Source organism: Schistocerca serialis, chromosome 3 (genome assembly GCF_023864345.2).
Source record: "Schistocerca serialis cubense isolate TAMUIC-IGC-003099 chromosome 3, iqSchSeri2.2, whole genome shotgun sequence".
NCBI lineage: Eukaryota > Metazoa > Arthropoda > Insecta > Orthoptera > Acrididae > Schistocerca > Schistocerca serialis.
Window position 1 is genome coordinate 528,549,823 of NC_064640.1, and position 23,917 is coordinate 528,573,739.

At 43.1% G+C, this 23,917-nt stretch overlaps 1 protein-coding gene and 1 pseudogene across 3 annotated transcripts in view; one reads left to right on the top strand and one right to left on the bottom strand.

The window, feature by feature from the left end:
* Nucleotides 1-23,917, top strand: part of LOC126469533 (uncharacterized MFS-type transporter C09D4.1-like) — a 185,211-nt gene that overhangs the window by 43,689 nt on the left and 117,605 nt on the right. For all 3 annotated transcript variants that reach the window (XM_050096651.1, XM_050096653.1, XM_050096652.1), the window contains exon 3: nucleotides 20,306-20,447. In XM_050096651.1, coding sequence (XP_049952608.1) covers nucleotides 20,306-20,447 — 142 coding nt within the window. The remainder of the gene's footprint in view (nucleotides 1-20,305; nucleotides 20,448-23,917) is intronic.
* Nucleotides 7,075-7,192, bottom strand: LOC126472207 (5S ribosomal RNA; annotated as a pseudogene).

The following is a 23,917-nucleotide window of genomic DNA, read 5'->3' on the forward strand; positions in this document are numbered from 1 at the left end:
TGACAAAACTCTAACATCTGGTGAGCAAGATGTATGAGACACGCGAAATACACTCAGACTTCAAGAAGAATATAGTAATTCCAATCCCAAAGAAAGCAGGTGGTGCTAGGTGTGAAAATTACCGAATCAGTTTAATAAGTCATGGCTGCATAATACTAACACGATTTTTTTACAGACGAATGGAAAAACTGGTAGAAGCCGACCTCGGGGAAGATCAGTTTGGATTCCGTAGAAATGTTAGAACACGTGACGCAATACTGACCCTACGACTTATCGTAGAAGATAGGAAGAAAGAAAGGCAAACCTACGTTTCTAGCAGTTGTAGACTTAGAGAAAGCTTTTGACAATGTTGACTGGAATACTCTCTTTCAAATTCTAAATGTGGCAGGGGTCAAATACATGGAACAAAATAATATTTACAATTTGTACAGAAACCAGATGGCAGTTATAAGAGTCGAGGTGCATGAAAGGGAAGCAGTGGCTGGAAAGGGAGTGAGACTGGGTTGTATCATATCCCTGATGTTATTCAATCTATATATTGAGTAAGCAGTAAAGGAAACAAAAGAAAAATTTGGAGTAGGAATTCAAATCCATGGAGAAGAAATAAAAACTTTGAGGTTTGCCGATGACATTGTAATTCTGTCAGAGACAGCAAAGGACCTGGAAGAGCCGTTGAACGGAATGGACAGTGTCGAATTAAATCAGAAGGTGCACGGAATTAGGTTAGGAAATGAGACACTTAAAGCAGTAGATGAGTTTTACGATGTGGGGAACAAAATGACTGATGATGGTCGAAGTAGAGAGGATATAAAATGTAGACTGGCAATGGCAAGGAAAGCGTTTCTGATGTAGAGAAGTTCGTTAACATCGACTATAGATTTAAGAGTCAGGAAGTCGTTTCTGAAAGTATTTGTATGGAGTGTAGCCATGTATGGAAGTGAAACATGGACGATAAATAGTTTAGACAAGAAGAGCATAGAAGCTTTCGAAATGTGGTGCTACAAAAGAATGCTGAAGATTGGATGGGTAGATCACGTAACTAATGAGGAGGCACTGAACAGAACTGGAGAGAAGAGGAATTTGTGGCACAACTTGACTAGAGGAAGGGATTGGTTGGTAGGACATGTTCTGAGGCATCAAGGGATCACCTATTTAGTACTGGAGGGCAGCGTGGAGGGTAAAAATCGTAGAGGGAGACCAAGAGATGAATACACTAAGCATATTCAGAAGGATGTAGGTTGCACAGGATAGAGTAGCATGGAGAGCTGCATCAAACCAGTCTCAGGACTGAAGACCACAACAACATCTATAGATTATGTACATCTGCATTAGAATACACGAAGTACTTTTTGTTGTATCTTTACCTCTAGTGTGTAGAGTTTTGTATGAGCTAGTGTGATTGAAATCTTTTCACATACGTGCCCCAAAAATACACTGAATTTTAAAACATGTCAAAGATATTTGTTGAAAAAGTTGATGTAATTATCCAATTAAATGACTGTGATAATCCTTTAATAGTTCTGACATTGAGCAATTTACTATAAAAATATAATGTACTCTCTATTGTGGAGCTTAGACTAATTGCAGTGTGCACAGAGACTTCAGGCTGTCAGTCCCCCAGCGCTCCACACGTGAATGGAATGAGAAGAAAACTAAGTATGTGAAATAATGAAAAACACATTGTGTTGTGCTCTTTGCAGTAATAAACAGTGTGTGTACGTAGACGCAAACTGGTAGTTGACAACTAATTTTGAACCTATTTTTGATGTTAAATTTCCTGTTGAGCTTCCACAAAGACGGTCGTAGGGAAATTTTCATCCTTCAGAGGAGAGTATCTAGATATGAAATTTTCTAGAAGATTAAAACTGTGTACCGGACCGATACTCGAACTCATATCATTTTCCTTTCACGGGCAGGAGAGACTTTTTTTTCTTAAATTATCTGAGAGGCTTCTTCAGTTTCTCGATGCTGTGAAACAAATGAAACATCTGTCTTTCTTTTTTGATTTCCTTTTAGAGTCACAGTTAGCTAAAGGCTGGAGGAGACCAGGTGAGCAGAGGCCTGGCCACGATACACCCCCCCTCCTCTCCCTTTCCGTCGCTGAGCTGCACTCTCATACGGTTCTTTTCTCTTTTTCTTTTTTTTGCACTTGTATACATTGGAACACAAATTAAAACTAGGTCACAAATTTGGAACCCGGAAAACCCGGCAAGGCGATAAAGTATGGCAGGCGGACCGAATCCAGGGGTAGACGTGTCATGTTTCGTTCCGAATCGGGCAGACGCGTGCCGCAGGGAACATGTCAACGTAGTGGGGGTGTGGTAAAAACGCTGTTGAGATAACTGGCAAAAAATACGTGATAACGGGAACAGCGCACAATCTCCGAATGTGCAGTCTGCAAGTACTGTCAACAAGCGAGGCGCGAGTGATGGACACCTCCATATGGATATGCCAAGGTTGTGGGAGGAGGAGGAGGAGATTAGTGTTTAACGTCCCATCGACAACGAGGTCATTAGAGACGGAGCACAAGCTCGGGTTAGGGAAGGATGGGGAAGGAAATCGGCCGTGCCCTTTCAAAGGAACCATCCCGGCATTTGCCTGAAGTGATATAGGGAAATGCCAAGGTTGTAACGGGACATCCCCCTATGGCATTACTTTTCCTCAACAGTAGGTATCGATACCAGTATTATTTTTCGAATTTTGTACAGCTGTTTTTCTGAAAACTTTGATATAATTTTATACACAATATGTTATATTTCAAGCTAAAATATGAAAACGAATTACTTTATTTTCGATGTTACAATCGATAAGTACTAGCTCTGAATGTACAGTTAAAATTACATTTTTATAAACATTTGATATTACGAATTATTTGGCACACTTAAAGTTTCTATTATTAACTACGCAATCTAGTACTGTTTACTGTGTTTATTTCTGGATTCATTTATGAAATAATAATCGAAATTAACAGAAATGCATTTGTCAAGAAAAATTGTAAACCCTTTGGAATATGGTTATAACTGCAGAGTGAAGTGGTAGGAAGAATACTTCTTAAGAGATCGGACGCATTTTCGTATTTTGGGTGAACAATGTAATTTCGGCCCTGTTAATGTGAAAATTCGAAAGACTGTATGATATATTAAAATGTGACAAAATATATTAACGTAACAACAGAAAATTCTGCAACAAAAATCTTCAAATTTATTTAGCTCAGTTCAACCATGAGGACCTGAAATGCGAGAATTTCAGCTTCAAGAATCAGACACCCAGACGAGAAGAACTGGAGCTAACTCTACACGAAAAGCTAAGTAAAGTAGAAAGTTTATTGTATTCTTCGTTCCTGTCGAATTTTTCATAAAAGACTTTGCTTATTGATGACAAAAACTGGAATTAGGAAGGAGGGCGGAGATTACAAGGTACAGCACTTTATGCAGAGAGCCACCCGAGACTTTGTGGCAGGAAAACATTCCACCGCTGGGTAAGGAAAGGACTCTGGATCAGTAACATGTGGCGGCACTCGCAGAAAGCACACGACCAGTTGTCGTCCCAGCAACCAGCATCCGCAACAGTTGAAGCGGTGGTGATCATCGGTGACACTGCGACAGACGAAGTAGAGGGGAGATTCCACCAGTCCTATGGCATGGAGCCGCTGATTAATTGGATACTTCCCACTGGTCGCATAATACCAAGTAGATCTGATATGCGTCGGAAAAAAACTGTGATGAAAGTGCCACCAAATCACAATCCACCGCAACAGTGGGGACTTGCGATCTACGACGTTACAGATGATGCTAGCAGGAAAATGATGCAGAAATCCTTTGCCCGCCGCCAGTGCGTTCGTGTGAAGTTCGTCGTGAACATAACTGAGTTCCAAAACGAACCCTGCGATGTGTGTAAACGCGAGCATGATGCTACAGACCGGAACCAATGGGGAGAAGGACACTGGCACAAGGACCGCAAGTAAACGGTACGTAATGGAGGTCTCGACTTTGTGCCATTGTTTGTACATCTTGACCACGTGAAGTGCCACCAAATAATAGCGTACGCAAGTAAAATCAAACCGTCCTGCACGCGGGGAGCGAGTGATCGTATCACAGCGGACTTTGAAGATGGACTCAGTTGTCAGAAAATATCCGAATGCCGTTTGAATACTGCGACCTGTCATAATCGGCATCGGTAAAACCTGCGCAATATGAATCTTTCTGGATGCCACGTAGGCATTCAGATGGGCAACTCACTGCAAAGGATCGAGGTAGCGTAAGGAGTAGTGACTGATCCTCACACGGATAATTCTCAAAGCCTGATGAAAGTTGACAGCCGCTATACGGCGCGCTGACGACGTAAATATGATCCCAAGATAGCGGAGATGTTGGACACAGGCAGGCACGCGTGGTCTTCCGGTGTTAGTAGGCGACTAATAGACAGCCTGTCAAACGCACTGTCAGAATCTACGGCTACGATCGCCGCACGAAGTCTGCACTCCTCTACCAGCGCAATCACGTCGCGATAGTGTCCAGTGGTTGTCTAGACGTTCACTGTGCCACCCGACGTCGTTTGCTCGGCGGAGACAACACGCGGCGGTAAGAGCGATCTGCAACGAGCCGCCAAAAGAAATCTTGTAACCAGTATTTAATAAGGTGATAGGTCGGTAATGAGCCGTCGTGATTCCAGGTATCGCTTTATGAACGGGAAGAATAATGCCGTCGACAAAAGCATGCGGAATCGCAGTTGCAGACGGGATCAGTTCTTTATACATATCCGTCCATCGTGTAGACATGAGACCACATAACGTACGATAACATTCAGAACGAGCGGCGGGGCGGGGTCGGTCGTCTGCCTTCTCTCTTTCACTTATCGTAAGTCATCCTACCTCGATATACTTCTTTCCGACGTGCCTTCACTCTGTAAGAGCAGATACGTGCTACGCAGTGTAGAGCAACGTTGATGAAACCACTACCTAATGCCAACCACACAGAGGCCGCGTAACTTGAGTTGAAAGTCAGTTCCTGAAAGTTCATTTTTAAAAAATCGGGCGTTCGGAGGATGCAGTCTACTTGCAGAAAGCGTTTAAAATTAGATTGGATCTACTTTTTATTCCTATGGAAACACAAGAAATGACTATCACGTCCGTATTTACTACAGTGATACTCATTCAAAGTTCACTGTCTGTACAACATAATTTCACTCGAAAAGCAGCCAGAATTTTTGCAAGTCCGACCTGACTAATTTTGACGTTCTACCAGGTACCGACCCACAACTATTCGCGAGTTAAATATTCGGTCGTTTCAGTGGTCTCCTTCGAAACAAGTGCTCGCCAAAATATTCCGTACAGAGCACGAAATATGCCACGCGGAATTTTTACTACGACCAGAAAGTTCACACGCTTATAACTCTCAAACTATTTCATTTAGAAACACCAAACTTTCATTAAAATGTTCGTAATTCCAGTCGCTTCAGGCACGAGGTATTCGAACCGCAATTAACTCACTATTTCTTCATTTTCCAGAGTATTTTTGCGGAGCTATGTAACATGGTGTTATCCGGTTAGCAAACGACTCTCTCGAACTACTCTACTCACTGCCCACTCCACTGTATTCGCGCGGGAACAGCTTAGTTCTGATTGGCTGTTGATCTAAACGGCCAATCAGAATTTTCCTTTCAGTTCATTCTCGCGCCAAAACCTGCCTTATCCAATCAATACTCTGATAGTAATTAACGTCATTAAAACTTCAGTTTCTAGTATATTGTTTAATCAAAATAAGGGAAGTACGAATTATTCTACAAATTGATAAATAAACTTATTTCGCCTCTAACTTTCATTCTGGCTACTTTTATGCAAAAGCAAGCTCACACCGCCATACGTCATCTGAATCATGGTTGCACCATAACTTTCTCATGGTCTATTTGTACAAGGTTTTATGAAAAATGACATTTTAAGTTTTAACGTATGTCCCATACACTCTCTCAATCATTCTTACCCACTCACACAACAAAATATAATCAAATAACAATTTTGACCGATTTTTTGCATTATGTAATGCACAGTGACTAAAGGGTTAAAAAAGAAAATTCTAATTAATTGATTTTTATGCACTGGTAACTTTATAATAGCTTCAGATGATAATGCAAGTCAATCTGTATTTGTTCCTAACATAGTTTTAAAAAACAAGCGTCGGTCTTAGGACTTTTAGGTAATTTTCTCTATCTCCGGAACTATAATAAAAAAATCTGAAATTTTGACAGCATCATTCCATTAATAACAAAAGGCTGTGTACCAAATTTGAACAAAATCGGATAATAACTAATATGGAATATTTAGATTCGTAGAGGGTATGAGTCTTCGTATTGACTGCTACGCTATGCAGTTCTCACGGCAGGCAGCGTCAGCTGCGCTGTGAGCAAAGCGACAAAAAAACCTAGCCATCCTGCAGCCACCTTACCAAACGGCTGCCTGCAATAACTTGATACGTTACAAACGTAGTAAGTCGATGTGCAATGCACCCTTGCAGATAGCGGTAGTGACCTCCTTGGAGATGAAAGGTTCCACTAACATCACCGCCTCCTCAACCGTGATGGCGCATGGAACGTCCACGGCGATTGGATCAAAGTCCATGACTGCCCAACCAACGGCACGTTTGACTCGGCGATAATGTTTGACAAATCTGTCTATGTTAGCTTGCCAGGTGACCCGCTGCGCACGGTGATCGACGAGTTCAGTGACTAAGTCTTGTCTGCAGTATCTACGATCGTGCACAATATGATACATGGAGGGATTCTCCCGCGACATCGCATCACGTCTGGGTGCACGCAGTATAGCCCACTGCAGTTTCCGGGTTAATCACTAGAAAAACTAAACTAAACTAAACTCCGTCCGAACAGGCCTTGGATGGCCCAACGGGACCGACCGGCCGCCGTGTCATCCTCAGCCCACAGGCGTCACCGGATGCGGATATGGAGGGGCATATGGTCAGCACACCGCTCTCCAGGCCGTATGTCAGTTTACGAGACCGGAGCCGCTACTTCGCAGTTAAGTAGCTCCTCAGTTTGCCTCACAAGGGCTCAGTGCACCCTGCTTGCCAACAGCGCTTGGCAGCCCGGATGGTCACCCATCCAAGTGCTAGCCCAGCCCGACAGCGCTTAATTTCGGTGATATGATGGGAACCGGTGTTACCATTGCGACAAGGCCGTTGGCGTAATCGCTAGTAGCTTCACCTTAATCATAGTGGGTTCAGTTTGCACTTCCGGGGATGGTGGCTGGCCATCAAGGTGCGGAGGCACTGAAGTAGAAGTTCGCAGTGTACCTGTGCCAAGCGGCCACCTCCGTGGTGTAAGTAAGGAATGTGCGATGGAGTGTCGGTTTAGCACATACCAGACACCAGCCCACCACTGATGCGTATGATCAAAGAAGCCTTTCACACCTTGTCCACTTCTCGGTGACACGTTGGCAACAATCAGGATCCTGCAGATGCTGAGTGTTGAGTTTGCATGGAGCCCGACTCCTCCAAACCTCCAGGAAAGGAGGGAGCAGTGTACACATACACATGTAGTGGTCAGAGAACACCAAAGGCCAGCGCTCTACATCGAGCACCGCATCCAACAGTGCATAGGAGACATAAATGCAGTCCAACCGACTTGCCCAATGGCTCGTGTGAAAGGTGAATCCCACGTCTTCTGTGCGCCATACCTCCCAGGTATCCTCCAGCGCTAGATCGCGAACACTGACACCCAGTTCCCGGCGTGTTGTAAAATTCGGGTATTGATCTTTCCGGCCGAATACGCAGTTAAAGATCTCTTCCAAGAGAAGATGTTCATGTCGAGGAGGAGGAAGAGATTAGTGTTTAACGTTCCGTCGACAACGAAGTCATTAGAAACGGAGCACAGCGAATCACCAGGATAGCCGGGCGCAGTGGGGCAATCATCTCGGCACAAAATCCCGTCCTTCCACGCCGACGCCCCGCATAAGAAGGCACGTAGACATTAATAACACGCGTTGAGTGAAGCGTAAACGCCATACCCTGGCAGAAGAGAGATACATGATGTCAATCAAGACGCCTTCGGGTACATACACAGCCACACTCCATGGCCAAGGTGTTCGCCATGAGAAGCATAGTAGTCGCATCCTGCTATCCGTGATAGCGCTGCTAAATGCACCTACTGTCCTACTGTAAACTCCTGTAACACTGCAATGTCTAGTTCCGAAGCCCACACCATTTCTTTTAAGAGTACGGCGCGTGGACGCTGTTGACGTTCAGTGTCGCGGTATGGTATGCGTGAAGCTGCACCCTATCGGGGTGGGGGCTACACAGATCGGTGCTGTGAAGCTAACGGCGGAGACTCCTGTACGGGATCTGCTGTTTCTTCAAAATCTTTGCTCCACGCCAGCAGTGACTTCGTCGGCGTGGTGTCCGTAAGTCCAACGTCTGCCGACATCCCCAGAGCACCTGGTATCGTTACCGAGCGAGGTGGCGCAGTGGTTAGACACTGGACTCGCATTCGGGAGGACGACGGTTCAATCCCGCATCCGGCCATCCTGATTTAGGTTTTCCGTGATTTCCCTAAATCGCTCCAGGCAAATGCCGGGATGGTTCCTTTCAAAGGGCACGGCCGACTTCCTTCCCCGTCCTTCCCTAATCCGATGAGACCGATGACCTCGCTGTCTGGTCTCCTTCCCCAAACCAACCAACCAACCAACCAACCTGGTATCGTTCCTTCTCCGGTAAGGACTTAAGAGGCAGGTCCCTCCAGGTTCAGTCGATACAAAAGCCATTCCACAGATGCACTGAAGACGCCGTCGTCCACGGACTCACACGCTGAAACATTGGTGTGATCAACTGGTAGTATGATCATCTGGAAAGGGAGAAGAATCCCGTTCCGACATCGTGCGGCGCCTCCTTTTGCATCTTTTAGGGTAGCGTTGTTTACCCAATCGCCCTTCCGTGTCCGAAGACGGGAGGGAGTCGCGTCGGTCAGGTAGAAATGCCGCTATCGCGACAACCAAGAGTTCACCAAGGAGTCACGTTCGACTTCAGCGTCGGCCACGCGCGCAGCCGGAACAACCATCGGAACTGAGAACATGGCTGAACTCATATCGTCCGTCACTTTGTCCGCAACTGGCTCATGAACGATCGGAACACTACCCATTCATGTGATTCCAAGGACCGCCGGGCGGCCTGCGGCGACTTAAATGTCGTCGCTTATGTGATCGGAAGCATCACCAGTGTCCGTCGTCCACGATTACGACCAGATATCCACTGTTGCTAAGATAAGACAGAAAATGCCTGCGCATATCAATGGCGCTCTGACGCACTGCGTTAAGAACAGGATATGTGCGGAAGTGGGCCCAGCGTTCTGCCTTGTGATCATGTATAGCGCCGTATGGCCGGCAAGCCGCTTGACGTCCTCTGCAGGTACCTCGAATGGCAGTTCGAACACGCGAATAGTTCTAATGCATAATCCCGCATGTTCGACTTTGAGAACGCGCACATTACTGCGAGCAAGACGGAAACGGAGTCCCTATTTGATCACGTTTAAAACGCGCTGGCACTCAGCATCATTGATCATTTTAACGTAAACGGTTTACGAGAATCGAGAGACGGATAACCAGAATTTCCGATGCCTGGATCCTCACCTCCTCAAGGAGGAAATATTGCACAAGTAAGGCTTTCGGTCGTGCATATTTCGGAAAAAAGTTGAAATGTAATGTCGATTTTCTGAACTTATTTACCATGATCTCAGGGCACGAAGCCCGCGGGCAGACTAAGGCCGTGTCCTACGCAAGCGCCAGAAGCGGCCGACAGCGACCGAGGTGTGGATACGTGACACGCCAGCAGTAAGCAGCAGCATTGGGCGAAAAACCTGGGTGTCCTGCATGCGAGCGACCACCTCCTGCTACAAGATGGCTACTTAGAACCGACCACCTCTTTCTATAAAACGGCGCCACTATACTGTAGAATACTGTAGCTCGAGAGTAAGGCTGGAAAATTAGTTTTATTTAGGTAAATAAATCGAAAAGGAATGCTCTATATGAAATTTACAAAGGGAGCTATCTTCAAGGAGAATTTCATAATTTATATCATCAACTACGAAGATCACCAGATAAATTCTTCGAATGCATGTGAATGAGCAGAGGAACATTCGACTATCTCATCAATAAATTAAAGACGAATGTTTTTTACATTATCAAGAATTTTTAGCAGCCGATAAATGCGGAAGAATGACTGACTATATACAAAAATTCACACCCATCTTTGCCCACGGGCTCAGGCATACACGTATGTGTGTAATACCTTAGCTGATCGACTAAACAGAATAAACGCTCCAAAAGGTTTCCTGCACGATGTTATTCATTTTCAGATGTGACCTGTACATGTTTATGATCACTGTGCCTACCATATAACAGTCACCTATAATAAACAAACAACTATGTCGATTTGCAACAATCCATCAGATACACTTGCGAAAAGTGTATACGCACTCAAGCGAGATACTCACGGCGTGTAGTTTGGTGGACCGAGTTCGAAAAGCCACAAATGAAGAAATGTATGTTCCAATATGTCCGGGAAAAAGTATATTGGAGGAAGTGCACATTAGAATTTTACTTCTCATGCTTGCGCGAGTTGTATAGTGACCCCGCACAGATCATCAGCCAACATCTCAGGATCAAACGTATTAAAGCAAAAATTACAAATTTGGTGCGGCGGTCGTTGGACGGTCCTAAAGTAAGGGCGCGGACTGAGACTGATATTAGGCAGGAAAATCTCTCTCTGTTCCATATTATCAGAGAAGCTAAACGTGGAAATCAGAAGCTACACCAGAATGTTCAAAACAAACGAGGTCATGAGTATAGTACACAGACATACATCAAAAATTTGTTGCAACATACTGCACGAACCTTTATGCAGAACCGGAAATAGACTCATCAATGGAAGGAGATCTGCTCTCTCCCACTGCAATGACAGTTAATGCTGAAGACAATACTGATCTTATGTCAAAATCACGAATGAAGAACTAAAAGTTTTAATAAGAGGTTCACCTCGTAACAAAGCTGCAGGATTACACGGTCTCCACGTGGAATTTTATACTCGCTTCTGGAACCTTATTGGCTACGAATTAAACTATTTATAATGAATTGCTTCAAGGTGACACCTTTCCAACAGAATTTACCGAAGTCTTGGTAGTGTTGATTCCCAAAAAAGCGCGCAGCAGCTCTTTGCGCGATTTTCGGCAAATTACGTTGTTCAACGTCGATTTTAAAATATTTACTTGTTTATTAAATCATAGGCTGAAACCCAGTCTCACGAAAGATATTGGCCCATACCAGACGAGCGTCGGTACAGGTCGATCCAAGACGAATGTTTTATGTGCATACAGAGACGTCTTACATTTAACTTGGATCTGTAGTTGTAAACTTGGGATGATGGTTTTAGATTTCGACAAGGCCTTTGATAGAGTTAGCCACAAGTTTTTAACAAACATTATGCACAGAATGGGATTTAATAACCAGTTCCTTTAGCTTTTACAAAAAAGCACTATTGGAACAACGTCTAGAGTAAAGGTTAGCGGTTAGCTCACCCGTCGTGTGCCATTCAAACAAATTGTTCGCCAAGGCTGTCATCTATCGATGTCGTTGTTTGCATCGCAACTGAACCGCTACTGTTTAATCTGTGTGTGCAACTACCAGACCTAAAGGTGTTTGCTGTCAAAACAGTTTGCCATGCAAACGCCGATGACATTAGCGCCATTGTAAATACGAAGGATGATATTGGATAGGTACGCTGCATGACCAGAGTCTATGCACAGTTCTCGGGTGTGATGATAAATGAACATAAACCTAAAACTCTTCCTCTCGAACTACTCGATGAACGCATGGTGTCGACTTGGTTGCAACGTATTGACAAGACTAAGCAACTAGAAATGAATCTGCTAGAGGACCCGCGCGAGATGACTAAGACGATTTGGCAACTTATACTGAACGCAGTCAGAGCAGCACGCCAAGAACACAAGACTAGATCCCTCAACCGCTTCCAAAGAGTGCACTTTATGAATGTGTATGTTCTTAGTAGAATCTGTCACATCGCCGCAGTGTTACCGATACCCACCGACATTGCTCACAAGCTTCTTGTTGCCATATACTCGTTTGTTTGGAGAGGAAGTGTCTTCAAAACTCTAGTTCACACGATAACACTGACTCGCTATGCGTGCGGGTTAGGCATAAAGGATGCACGTACTCAGTATCTTGCAGTCTTCATAAGTAGAACATCCAAAATAATCAGCAGCAACCAGACTGGGATACCCAAGAGTCTCTTTACCTCCTTAATACCTCAGGATGTGAGGCCATCAATCAACGTTGGGCACATCAACCAACAGCTGGGATACGTCCGCGTGTACTTCAAGGAAATCAGCTACCTGCACCAGTCGCCTTAACATTTTAGTACCTCTACAATTTACTTTGAACTGACTGAGAGACAGCAACGAAATCCGATCGAAGACAAACACCCGGATAAAACATGGAAACGTTTATGGGCGAACATCACCAATCCCATTCTTACGTCGATCGTAGCTGCTGTATGTTATGACATTGTAAATAAAAAGATCACCACAGGTGAAAAGATGCATAAAATTAAACTACGCCCTACGCCATACTGTAACCATTGTCACCTTATAGACATACTGGCACACACCTTCGTTTGTACAGAGAACATCGTGATATGGAACTGGACGAGGAAAAAGCTATCGATTATTAACAGGACGACAGAGAATGCGATCACTGTGGACGATGTGTTACACCCGGACTGGCACATGTTTCATGCCGCGAAGAACGATGGTTACACTTGGTTCCTCGGGCAGTGAGTGTATTACACTGTCACGCAACAGCATGCAGACCTCAAAGCATTCATGTTGTATATTCAGGAACAACATCATAATTTAAAAAAAAAACTTACGTATAAACAGTTGTTCCAAAACTTTCTTATTTGCACTTTACCTCAAAACTGAGAGTCATTCCACATATTATTACTTGATGTTCGGAAAAGCAACTTACTCATAGTTGAGGAGCGCAAGCGCGACAAAGCCACATGTGCACACACCAGTCAAGAAAACTGTAAATAGTAAAAAAAGAAATGTTATGTAATTTGTTGGAGAATTTGTTTTCATTGCTTTTATTTTCTTTATTTTAAACTGATGATTACATACTGCTACGAAGTAAATTTCATTTTCAAATGGTGAGAAGCTACCACCACAGAGAAGCAACTTCCTTACTTTCCTTTTCGTTTATTTGTTGTGAATAGCATTGATGCGCAACATTCATTTGGATATTAAAAGAAGAAACCTACTACATGACTCTGATGCCCTCCTCATATTCTGATGCATCGAAGCTGGGAGAAAGGATCTTTCAGACCGCGACGCTGAGAGTTCAGAGAAGATAAACAGAGAAACCCAAACTCGGGAAACCAGAGTGTGGATACATACGTAACACGAAACGGAAAACCAAGAAACTTCCCTCCTAGAGATCAACTTGAAGCAGTCACTGAGCTGGGATTTCTCATGCAGCGAAGGCGAGCGTAGACGGCTGCGGCTACACTTCACGAGGATACGATACCCAACTGATCGAATACTGTCCTTCGTAAGAAGAAGCTTGAAGCTGTACATCTCCTGCAGCGATTACGATCTTACAATGAAACACTGGAATGAATCATGAATTTCATGTAGGTCTTTAAAATTGTAGTTCAGTCTGCTGTTGGCCAGTCTCGAAGGACTTTTACTTTAATGGTATGAGTTGTAACATTTTTAAATTGGTCAAACTCTGTAATAGTGTTGGTGTGAATAAACCAAGTTAAAAAAAAGCGGTAGCGTACTTGGGTGTCCAGCACGTTTGATTGAATGACGTGTGTTTGATCCCTTCTATCTTTTACATTTTAACTGAGTCAGCTACAATTCTGTATACGAAGTTTTATGTATACTGCTAACAGTGCACCACTAAGTATATTTTTAAGTTCTTGCCAAAGTACTTGAACTTAAAGTATATATACACCTATCCCAGTACATCACACATTAAATTACTAATACAATACAATGAACAACCACGAAATTTTAATGATATTTAATTGCTGCGAGCATAATTAATCAACAGTCAATATGAAAGCCGATCGTTTCAGTTAATCTAAATAGTCCATAAGTAAAGCATACAAAATTTTTGAAAAGATAGTCAGACGTTTTGTGAAATGATTTGTCTTAAAGTTTGAAATAAAAAATATTAGAGAAACATTTGATCCACCACATTTTCTGTTCAAGATTTCGAGCATCTTTCAAAGACACGTCGAATGTTTCTCAGTTGTATTCTTATTGAGACCTCATTTGCCTTCCTAACGTCTTCTGTTCTGGAAAATTCTAACTTTAGTACTTGATTCGAAGGAAGCATTTAAATATCACACCAGTGTATCTTTTTATGTACAAAATAGCTAGGCCTTGAAGAGATGAACTTTTTGACGCTTCATTTACATAGCTTACAGCAATATTTCAAATTTTCTTCAGCTAAGTAATTAAGTTTTTCTTAATTACCTGATTACTTTCAAGCAATTAAATATTTTCGTGAAAAACTAGACCTCATGCTGGTCGCTTTGATACCCTGTTTGCCTGTTACTCTCTCTTTGTTTGGCTATGAAAATTCGGACAAAACCTCATTCTGTTAATTTATAGGGAGTCTTGTTTTCGCTCTGTTCACACATTTGACAAAAACGTATCGAGTGTTAATCATACGATAAAACAGTCCTTTCTGCGTGCTGTAATTTCCAAAAAACGTCGTTTCGATATCTTGAACCGTTTATGAGACACGACGATTTTTACGAGCACTTGATACCCGTCCGCGGATATAACAACCAATATCTCAAGAATGAAAAGAGATATCAGTCCGCTCGCAACTTTAAATACACTTTAGGAATACTGGCTACGTTTCATAGGCAATAATGTGTGGCCTAAAAACGAACTATACATAAAGTCTGCGAAATGTGATTTTACCTCTGCAATCTCTTAAAAATTTCGTGCGGCACAGTAACTATGGCGAATAACGAAAATAAATTCAGACCTTTATTGAGCAAAGATATCAAGATGTAGGCTGCAGAAGAATCAAGTTTTTTCACCAAATAGTTTACTTAAAATCGGATGATAAGTATTTCATAGCCGCCAGCTGCTTTGCCGAGGAGAGTCGTAGCTGTCGCTCTCACTGTCGCTCGTACTGCAGCGACGAGATTCAAACACGTTTGAATCCAAACGACGCTAGTTGTAGCAGAGGATAGGCAGCGCCATGGACGTCGCCTACGTAGGACTTCCTAAGCCGCAATGTAAACCAACACTAGCTCACACGCTAAAGCCGGACCATTAACCGAGCTACCCAAGCACGACTCACTACCTATCATCACAGCTTTACTTCCGCCAGTACCCCATCTCCTACCATCCACACCTCACAGTTGGCCGTCGATAATGACGTGAATGAAATTCCTGATGTATTTGTGATTGTCGTCCGTGGGTGATTTGCATCTCCAGCGATCTCACTTCCGTAGATGGTCGCGTCGCTTAGTTTTCCTGGAGTCGGCGGCTAGGTGAGTGGCTTATACTTCTGTACGGTGATGGGGAATAGCTACTGCGCGACGGAGCGACCTCGGCCAGTTGACCGGCATGATAGAACTTTTGTGATGACCGACGCCTTGCAGCGTAGTAGTCGCCGAAAATTCGCCTTCTTTCTCTGCTGTAACGTCAACGTGTCCTGGGAGTCCACAGTGGAAACACACCGGACTGTTGTCCTCCATCTTCCAAATGTCTGTTCTTCTGTTGGGTGTTAAACTTTGCATAGCAGTTAATTGTACCTGAATTGGTAGGGTGCTGTGTTGTCGTTCGATGGCTCGGCATAAGTTTGGGTTATCCTTTCTTCCTTGCACGTTTGGCTGGTGGCAGACACTAGTGCCAAAGATCGATTCACCTCTTGTTCAACATTCTCAATTACCTCCTGTCGCATTGGGTCGACATTATTGCAGCTGTTTCTTTCTTACTCGGTCCCACTGTTCTGGCCGCCATAAAATGTTGTATCTCTTCTCTGTGTGACACATGAGAGAGATGAGATTGTGGTGGTCTTCCACAACTGCAGTAGGGACAACGTTCGGGACTCTGTCATACGTCTTGCGTCCGATTCTGTTTGTTGCATTTCCTCGATGCGCTGACACCACTTGATGAATTCCTCGGCTTTTGGTGACATCCTTTACCAGAAGAGCTTGATACATGTCTTTGCAGATCCTTTCATCAATGTGTGATTTTCTCGGCTTCTCTCATATTCGAATTCACGATGTGGCATAGGGCCAAAACATTCTACAGATAAGAGTCTGTCGTTTTCCCACGATGTTGGGCCGTGTTTTTCAATTGTTCTTCTGCTAAGTGGATCTGATGTTGGTAGTCGCCACGTGTTTTCTTCAGTTCGGAATTTATCCCAGCTATTGATCGTCTCCTCTTTGTCCTCGAACCACTGCTGGGCTGCTCCATCCAAGTGAAAGTACGTTTCTTCCAAACACATCATGTCATTCCACCTGTTGTATTTGGCATCTCGGTCGAATTGTTTCAGCCATTTGTCGGGTTCTGACCAGTATCTCTCGAATACTGAAGAATTTCTGATGTGCAGCTGACATATTGTTAGCTTGGGATCCGTTGATCTCCTGAATATTCGGACCTTGGGAACGATGTACTGTTTGTATTTAGGTTCCTGTCCGAATAGGCGACGGCTTTTACGCTTCATAATTGGAGCAGTGAGATGTAGATGTTTCGAAGTACCCGCGCCTCCACGAAACAATATCATATTGCAAACACCCTAGTCCAAACCAGAAAGCAGAGTCGTCAATGAAGCACAACACTTAACATCAAAAGCACGTTTATTACGAACATGAACCTACAGCCAGAACGGAACTGATCCCCTGGATAGAGACTGCAGCTATTTATACAAACATCGAATATTACAGAGTAGTGGTATTTATACAGACATTGAATATACCAGAATATACAGACATTATGAACATAAAAAACTTCAAGAACCTTCCAGAAACAACCAATATTAAATAACAAATTGTTACTGGTGGTCGGGTGTTAAGTGGTGACCCGCAGCATGCCATCCCTCAGCGATAACCATTGCGCCACAGTGCATGCACCACAGCTCTCGACAATTTCTCCAAACCTAAACTGGTTTTTGATGATTCTACAAACAACTATAGGTGACGTTCCTGTTCACCTCCATTGCTGCTATTGTGAACGTTTCGTCTTAGAACCGTGTGGCTCTCTATTCCGAAGTGCGTGCAGCAAATGCAGAAACGTGAACTAGGGCGACGTTATTACCAGTTGCGTCCAAACAACAAGACCAACGTGCTTTTATTCTCTTCTTGGCTGCCGAAGAATAAATACTGTTAGACATGTATCGGAAAATGAAGAATGTGTATGGGGCAGCATGTCTGTCGAAAACCACTCTTGTGGAATGGTGCGTCAAGGGGTGCTGTTGCTTCATGATAATGCACGTCCCCATATCGCAAATGTCGCAACGCAGAAGTTACGCCACCTGGAGTGGGAGACACTCGAACACCAGCCCTGGCACCCTGATCTCTCCCCTCGCGATTATCACGTCTTCGGCCCCTTACAACAGTCCCTGAAGGGTGGACGTGTACTGTCGGACGAGGATGTGCAGCAGGCAGTTACGAACTTCTTCCCACAGCAAGACATGATGTTTTAGCAAACGGGTATCTATAACTTGATGCATCGGTGGGACGATTGCTTCAGTGCTGACGGCGATTCTGCCTGATTGGCGTACCTGTTCTGGACTGTACGGCCTCCGAACTGAAACTTTTTGATCGCCCCCATACAGAAACTGCACGTAACAAGAATACATATATCATAGACGGACTATTTAATCAACACGAATACCACACAGGACAATCTAAAGGGCTTGTACACAAAACAGACATGTTATCTCAGTAAAACTCACACACACACACACATACACACACACACATCCGTAAGTTGCTGTAAGAACACTGTCGAAACACAGAAGTAAGTCTAGTTTATAGCAAATAGTATGTATAATGACGAATTTCGGATTGTAAGCGGAGTCCAAGCAGTTCTGAATACAAAATTATCAGTCAGTGTAATAAGTACTTACAGAGAGCAATGCAACTAGAAGAAAGGAAAACAAGAGGGAGATTGCATGGGCCCGCACTCCATCTTATACCCTCCACTGGTCCAGAGACAACTTTCGGTTGATGAGACGCTGCAGAAGTGATGGCATTTAATTCATAAGTCTGGTTCTCAGTCTCGTGATAAAGAACTTTTGTTCCAACTCCCCCCTCCCCCTCGTAAAAGAGCACATATAAGAAAACACTGAGAATCTGGATTTCAGGACTCCATAATTAGGATGGAACAGCTAGGAAAGACGAATAGGTTAACGGAATAAAAACAAGTATTGCATTGCTTTGTGGTCTTCAGTCCTGAGACTGGTTTGATTCAGCTCTCCATGCTGCTCTATCCTGTGCAAGCTTCTTCATCTCCCAGTAACTACTGCAACCTACATCCTTCTGAATCTGCTTAGTGTATTCATCTCTTGGTCTCCCTCTACCATTTTTACCCTCCACGCTGCCCTCCAATACTAAATTGGTGATCCCTTGATGCCTCAGATCATGTCCTATCAACCGATCCCTTCTTCTAGTCAAGTTGTGCCACAAACTTCTCTTCTCCCCAATCCTATTCAATAACTCCTCATTAGTTATGTGATCTTCCCATCTAATCTTCAGCATTCTTCTGTAGCACCAAATTTCAAAAGCTTCTATTCTCTTCTTGTCCAAACTATTTATCGTCCATGTTTCACTTCCATACATGGCTACACTCTATACAAATACTTTCAGAAACGACTTCCTGACACTTAAATCTATACTCGATGTTAGCAAATTTCTCTTCTTCAGAAACACTTTCCTTGCCATTGCCAGTCTACATTTTATATCCTCTCTACTTCGACCATCATCAGTTATTTTGCTCCCCAAAGAGCAAAACTCCTTTACTACTTTAAGTTTCTCATTTCCTAATCTAATTCCCTCAGCATCACCCGATTTAATTCGACTACATTCCATTATCCTTGTTTTGCTTTTGTTGACGTTCATCTCATATTCTGCTTTCAAGAGACTATCCGTTCCGTTCAACTGCTCTTCCAAGTCCTTTGCTGTCTCTGACAGAATTACAATGTCATCGGCAAACCTCAAAGTTTTTATTTCTTCTCCATGGATTTTAATACCTATAACAAATTTTTCTTTTGTTTCCTTCACTGCTTGCTCAATATATAGATTGAATAACATTGGGGAGAGGCTACAACCCTGTCTCACTTCCTTCCCAACCACTGCTTCCCTTTCGTGGCCCTCGGCTCTTATAACTGCCATCTGGTTTCTGTACAAATTGTAAATAGCCTTTCGCTCCCTGTATTTTTTACCCCTGCTACCCCCAGAATTTGAAAGAGAGTATTCCAGTCAACATTGTCAAAAGCTTTCTCTAAGTCTACAAATGCTAGAAACGTAGGTTTGCGTTTCCTTAATCTAGCTTCTAAGATAAGTTGTAGGGTCAGTATTGCCTCACGTGTTCAATATTTCTACGGAATCCAAACTGATCTTCCCCGAGGTTGGTTTCTACTAGTTTTTCCATTTGTCTGTAAAGAATTCGCGTTAGTATTTTGCAGCCGTGACTTATTAAACCGATAGTTCGGTAATTTTCACATCTGTCAACACCCGCTTTCTTTGGGATTGGAATTATTATGTTCTTCTTGAAGTATTGCATTATCCTGGATAATTGATAATGGATCGTGTCAGTTCTCGAATACCTTTATTCTGAAACACAGTGACACCGAATGAAATTACTGATACCATTGTTCGACGGATACCAAAATCGAAACTTTGCCAATGGTGTACTGTAGAGTTTTACTTAATGCAGTAATCGTCATCTCTTATACTGGTACAACCCAGAAAATATCTTAAAAACAGAAGACGTTTTGCCAAAGAATGTAGTGGTGAAAGCAACGCATACAGTTGTCCCGAGTTGTACTGTTTACCATACTGTTGAAAATCACAAATATTCCCTGAAAATTGCTTTGAATGTTAATTTATTTAAATTAAAATACTCTGTGGACAGCTGAGAACCGAAAAAACTGTATCTAGTTTCAAAACATAAGATTTTTACTCTGCATATTTTCGACTGCGATCTGAGATTAATCAAGATTCTCTTTTCTAAAAGAAAATTAATTTTGTTTCAGCTGGGGGTATCTCTGAGCTTCTTCCTAACACCACTCTTAATAACGGACCACGAGAACGTAGAAGACATCGGTTGGGACATGAAAGTCTACTCTTACTCCCTCGCTGGAGGATCCACGCTCGTCTTGTTACTGGTCATCGCATGTGAGTAATTAAAATACATGAATTTTTACATGAACAACTCTCCCAAGAATATTGTTAGGCACTAAGAGGGTCAGGACAGAGAGGTCGTGTTGACAGTTGTACTAGCAATTAAAGAAGCTGGCTCAGTATTAACACACTGGGCTCTAGAACTAGCTATGTTATCTACGGTATTTTGTGTTTTGACAGAAGAAGAGGCCGTCATCAGTGTTGTTCAGTTTATACAGTGATGGTATGAACCGGCCGCAAAAACCAGCAGCACCTGTAAGAATACACTAGGTCACCAAACGAAATTCGCTGTTATCAAGCGACAGCGAAAACACTGCAAAATTTTAACAGCAAAACTTGAGTCTCTCTTCAAACATATGTGTAGACGGTGTTAGTAGAATCAATTATAGAAATTAAATACCATACATCACGTACAACTACGACTAGGACATTGAAAACAAAGATGACGAGTTCCTGTAGAATGTATAGTGCAAAACGTATGACACTTTGAAGACATTGTAGAAAGGAACCTTAACTTAAATTTTGCAAATCGATGCCTTCCATACGTGAAGCTGAAGGTTACTTCAAAAGAGATCAAGCAGAGGACGGTAATATCCAAAAAGAATGGGAAAATTATTCTGTAAGGAAAATTATATGAATAACAAAACAAATGGCATCACTTAAATATGTTTCCTAGACAAATGTATTCCCGAAATTTCATTGATCTACATTAAATGTTTTTTGGTGTTGCAATTTTTTCTGTCAGTATAGTATTAATTACTAGGCTTGACGGGCTGCAACAATAACAATGAAGTCTCTCCCTGTGCAGGAATCACAGGAACTGTGCGAGTGCGATACATAAACATCCGGTGACATATGAAGATTTGGGTCGGTCCTGGAAGCGTGGTCGGATGGCCGAAGTAGTTAAGGTGACCGCTCTCGTAAAATAGGAAATTCGAGTCCTGGTCCGGCATAGATTTTCACTTGTCACTAACAAATTATGCAGCATAAGTCTAATCGTAATCACAGTTCCGAATATATTTCTTCCATGACTGAGTTTAATTCGTGGAGTATAGGCGTAAGATATTTTGGCACCTGCAGAATCCTTGCCCAGACCCCCAGACCTGTTACAAGAACTATTGCAATTCATTTCCACCGACTGATGAGCGCATACCTTGGTTTTCTCATTGAGTGCTATTTTTGCTTTGGCTTCATTACTTCCGTAAGTCATTCTCTACCCAATGGTGTATCAGAAAAGCTAGGCAAAAAGGTCTGCGAATGGCAGTCAGCAGTTACACCTGTATAGCTTTTGCTACTAGACGCCATATTACTCCAGCACGAATGTTACTACACAGACAAGCACCCCAGTACAAATCTTGCTTTGCTCTTCCACAGTGTGAAAACTTACTTATTCGGAAAACATTCTTCCAAGCCCTGCACTTTGATTTCAGCTCGGTTACACTTCCTCTGGCACTTTATGTACTTATTACTGGAATGTTTTGAGAACAGAGTCCAATAAATCCTTTTTTGGCCAGAGTCACAAAAACTCCGCTATTTTCGATTTGTTCTACACTACTGTATATTAAAACTGTGGTATCAGAAAGGTAAAAAATTACTAAATTTACTTATGCCGCGTACATAGCACTACCGAAAGAATACACGATAAAATTTTTAGATGATTTCGGGATGTACTGATTGTGAAGTTTACTATACAGAGCTGTTACGCCGGCCGCGGTGGTCTCCCGGTTCTAGGCGCGCAGTCCGGAACCCCGCGACTGCTACGGCCGCAGGTTCGAATCCTGCCTCGGGCATGGATGTGTGTGATGTCCTTAGGTTAGTTAGGTTTAAGTAGTTCTAAGTTCTAGGTGACTGATGACCACAGCTGTTAAGTCCCATAGTGCTCAGAGCCATTTTTGAAGAGCTGTTACCTTTTCCAGCAACAATAGCTCTAACTTGGTGAGGCAAGCAGTCGAACTGAGCTTGAATGACAAATGTGGGTACATTATCCCATTCTGCTTCATGGCGCATGGTAATGCATTTGCAGCCGCAATTTGAGCATCAGTTGACACCACACTGACATAAGAAACTGTTACAAATCGGTTAGTTGAAGGACAGCTCCGAGCCAGACGCCCTGCAGCGTGCATTCCACTACACCCAAACTACCACCATTTGCGAATTAAGTGATGTCAAGCGGGAACTAAAATGGTTCAAACGGCTCTGCGCACTATGCGACTTAACTTCTGAGGTCATCAGTCGCCTAGAACTTAGAACTAACTAAACCTAACTAACCGAAGGACATCACACACATCCATGCCCGAGGCAGGATTCGAACCTGCGACCGTAGCGATCGCTCGGCTGCAGACTGTAGCGCCTAGAACCCCACGGCCATTCCGGCCGGCAAGCGGGAACTCATTCGAGGTCTGGGTAGAGGTCTCTTGTGTTTTCTGATAAAAGCTGGCTATACCTCGGTACTAGTGATGGCGATGTGTTAACGAGGAGGAGTCTATTTGGGGGCCTGCAAACAACTTTTCTGCGTGCTAGACACACTGGACGTATACTTGGGGTTACGCTCTGTGGTGCGATTTCATATGACAGCAGGACCACTCTCGTGGTTATCTCACTCACCCTGACCTTCAAATTTGTCCGTCAATCTGGTGATTCCACCTGTTGTGCTGTCATTCATGAACAACATTCCTGGGGAGGGGGGGGGGGGGGGTGCTTTCCAACAGGATAACGCTAGCCCACATACCACACTATTGTAGCCCAAGATGCTCTACAGAATATCGACATGTTGTCTTGGCCTTCTCGATCACCAGATCTGTCTCCAATCGAGCACATATGGGATATCATCGGACGGCGACTCCAGCGTCATCTACAGAGTTGACCGTTCCTATATCGACCGACCAAGTGCAACTGGCATCGAACTCCATCCCAAAACCTGACATCCTGCACCTGTACAACACAACAGATGCACGTTTGCATGCTTACATTCAACATTCTGGCGGCTACAGCGGTGATTAATGTATAAGCATTTCTCATTTGCAATTGCTTATCTCGCACTTACATTAACTTTTGATGTTGCAATGTTAATCACTCAAATATGTTACCTAGAAAAATGTATTCCCGAAATTACATTACTCTATGTTAATTATTTTTTGCTGTTGTCACTTTTTACCGTCAATGTATACTGAATACAGACGACATTACTCTTACCTACTATGTAAAGTTGCACTGAAACGCTAACCATTTGCATATACAATCATGTAGAACAGTTCGCATCAATTTGACGTTTGAAAGATGCCGTCTGCATGGTGTTGTGATTTTAACTGCCTATACTGTATTGTGTATTGGCGATACTAATTCGACGACATTACTTTGTAGTTTCGAGATACTAATTTGGAATTTATTTACTCTTGATCGAGTATAATTTGTTCAGACAATTTGCGACAAGTTAAATCTGAGGTCATGTCGGTATAAACTAAGGT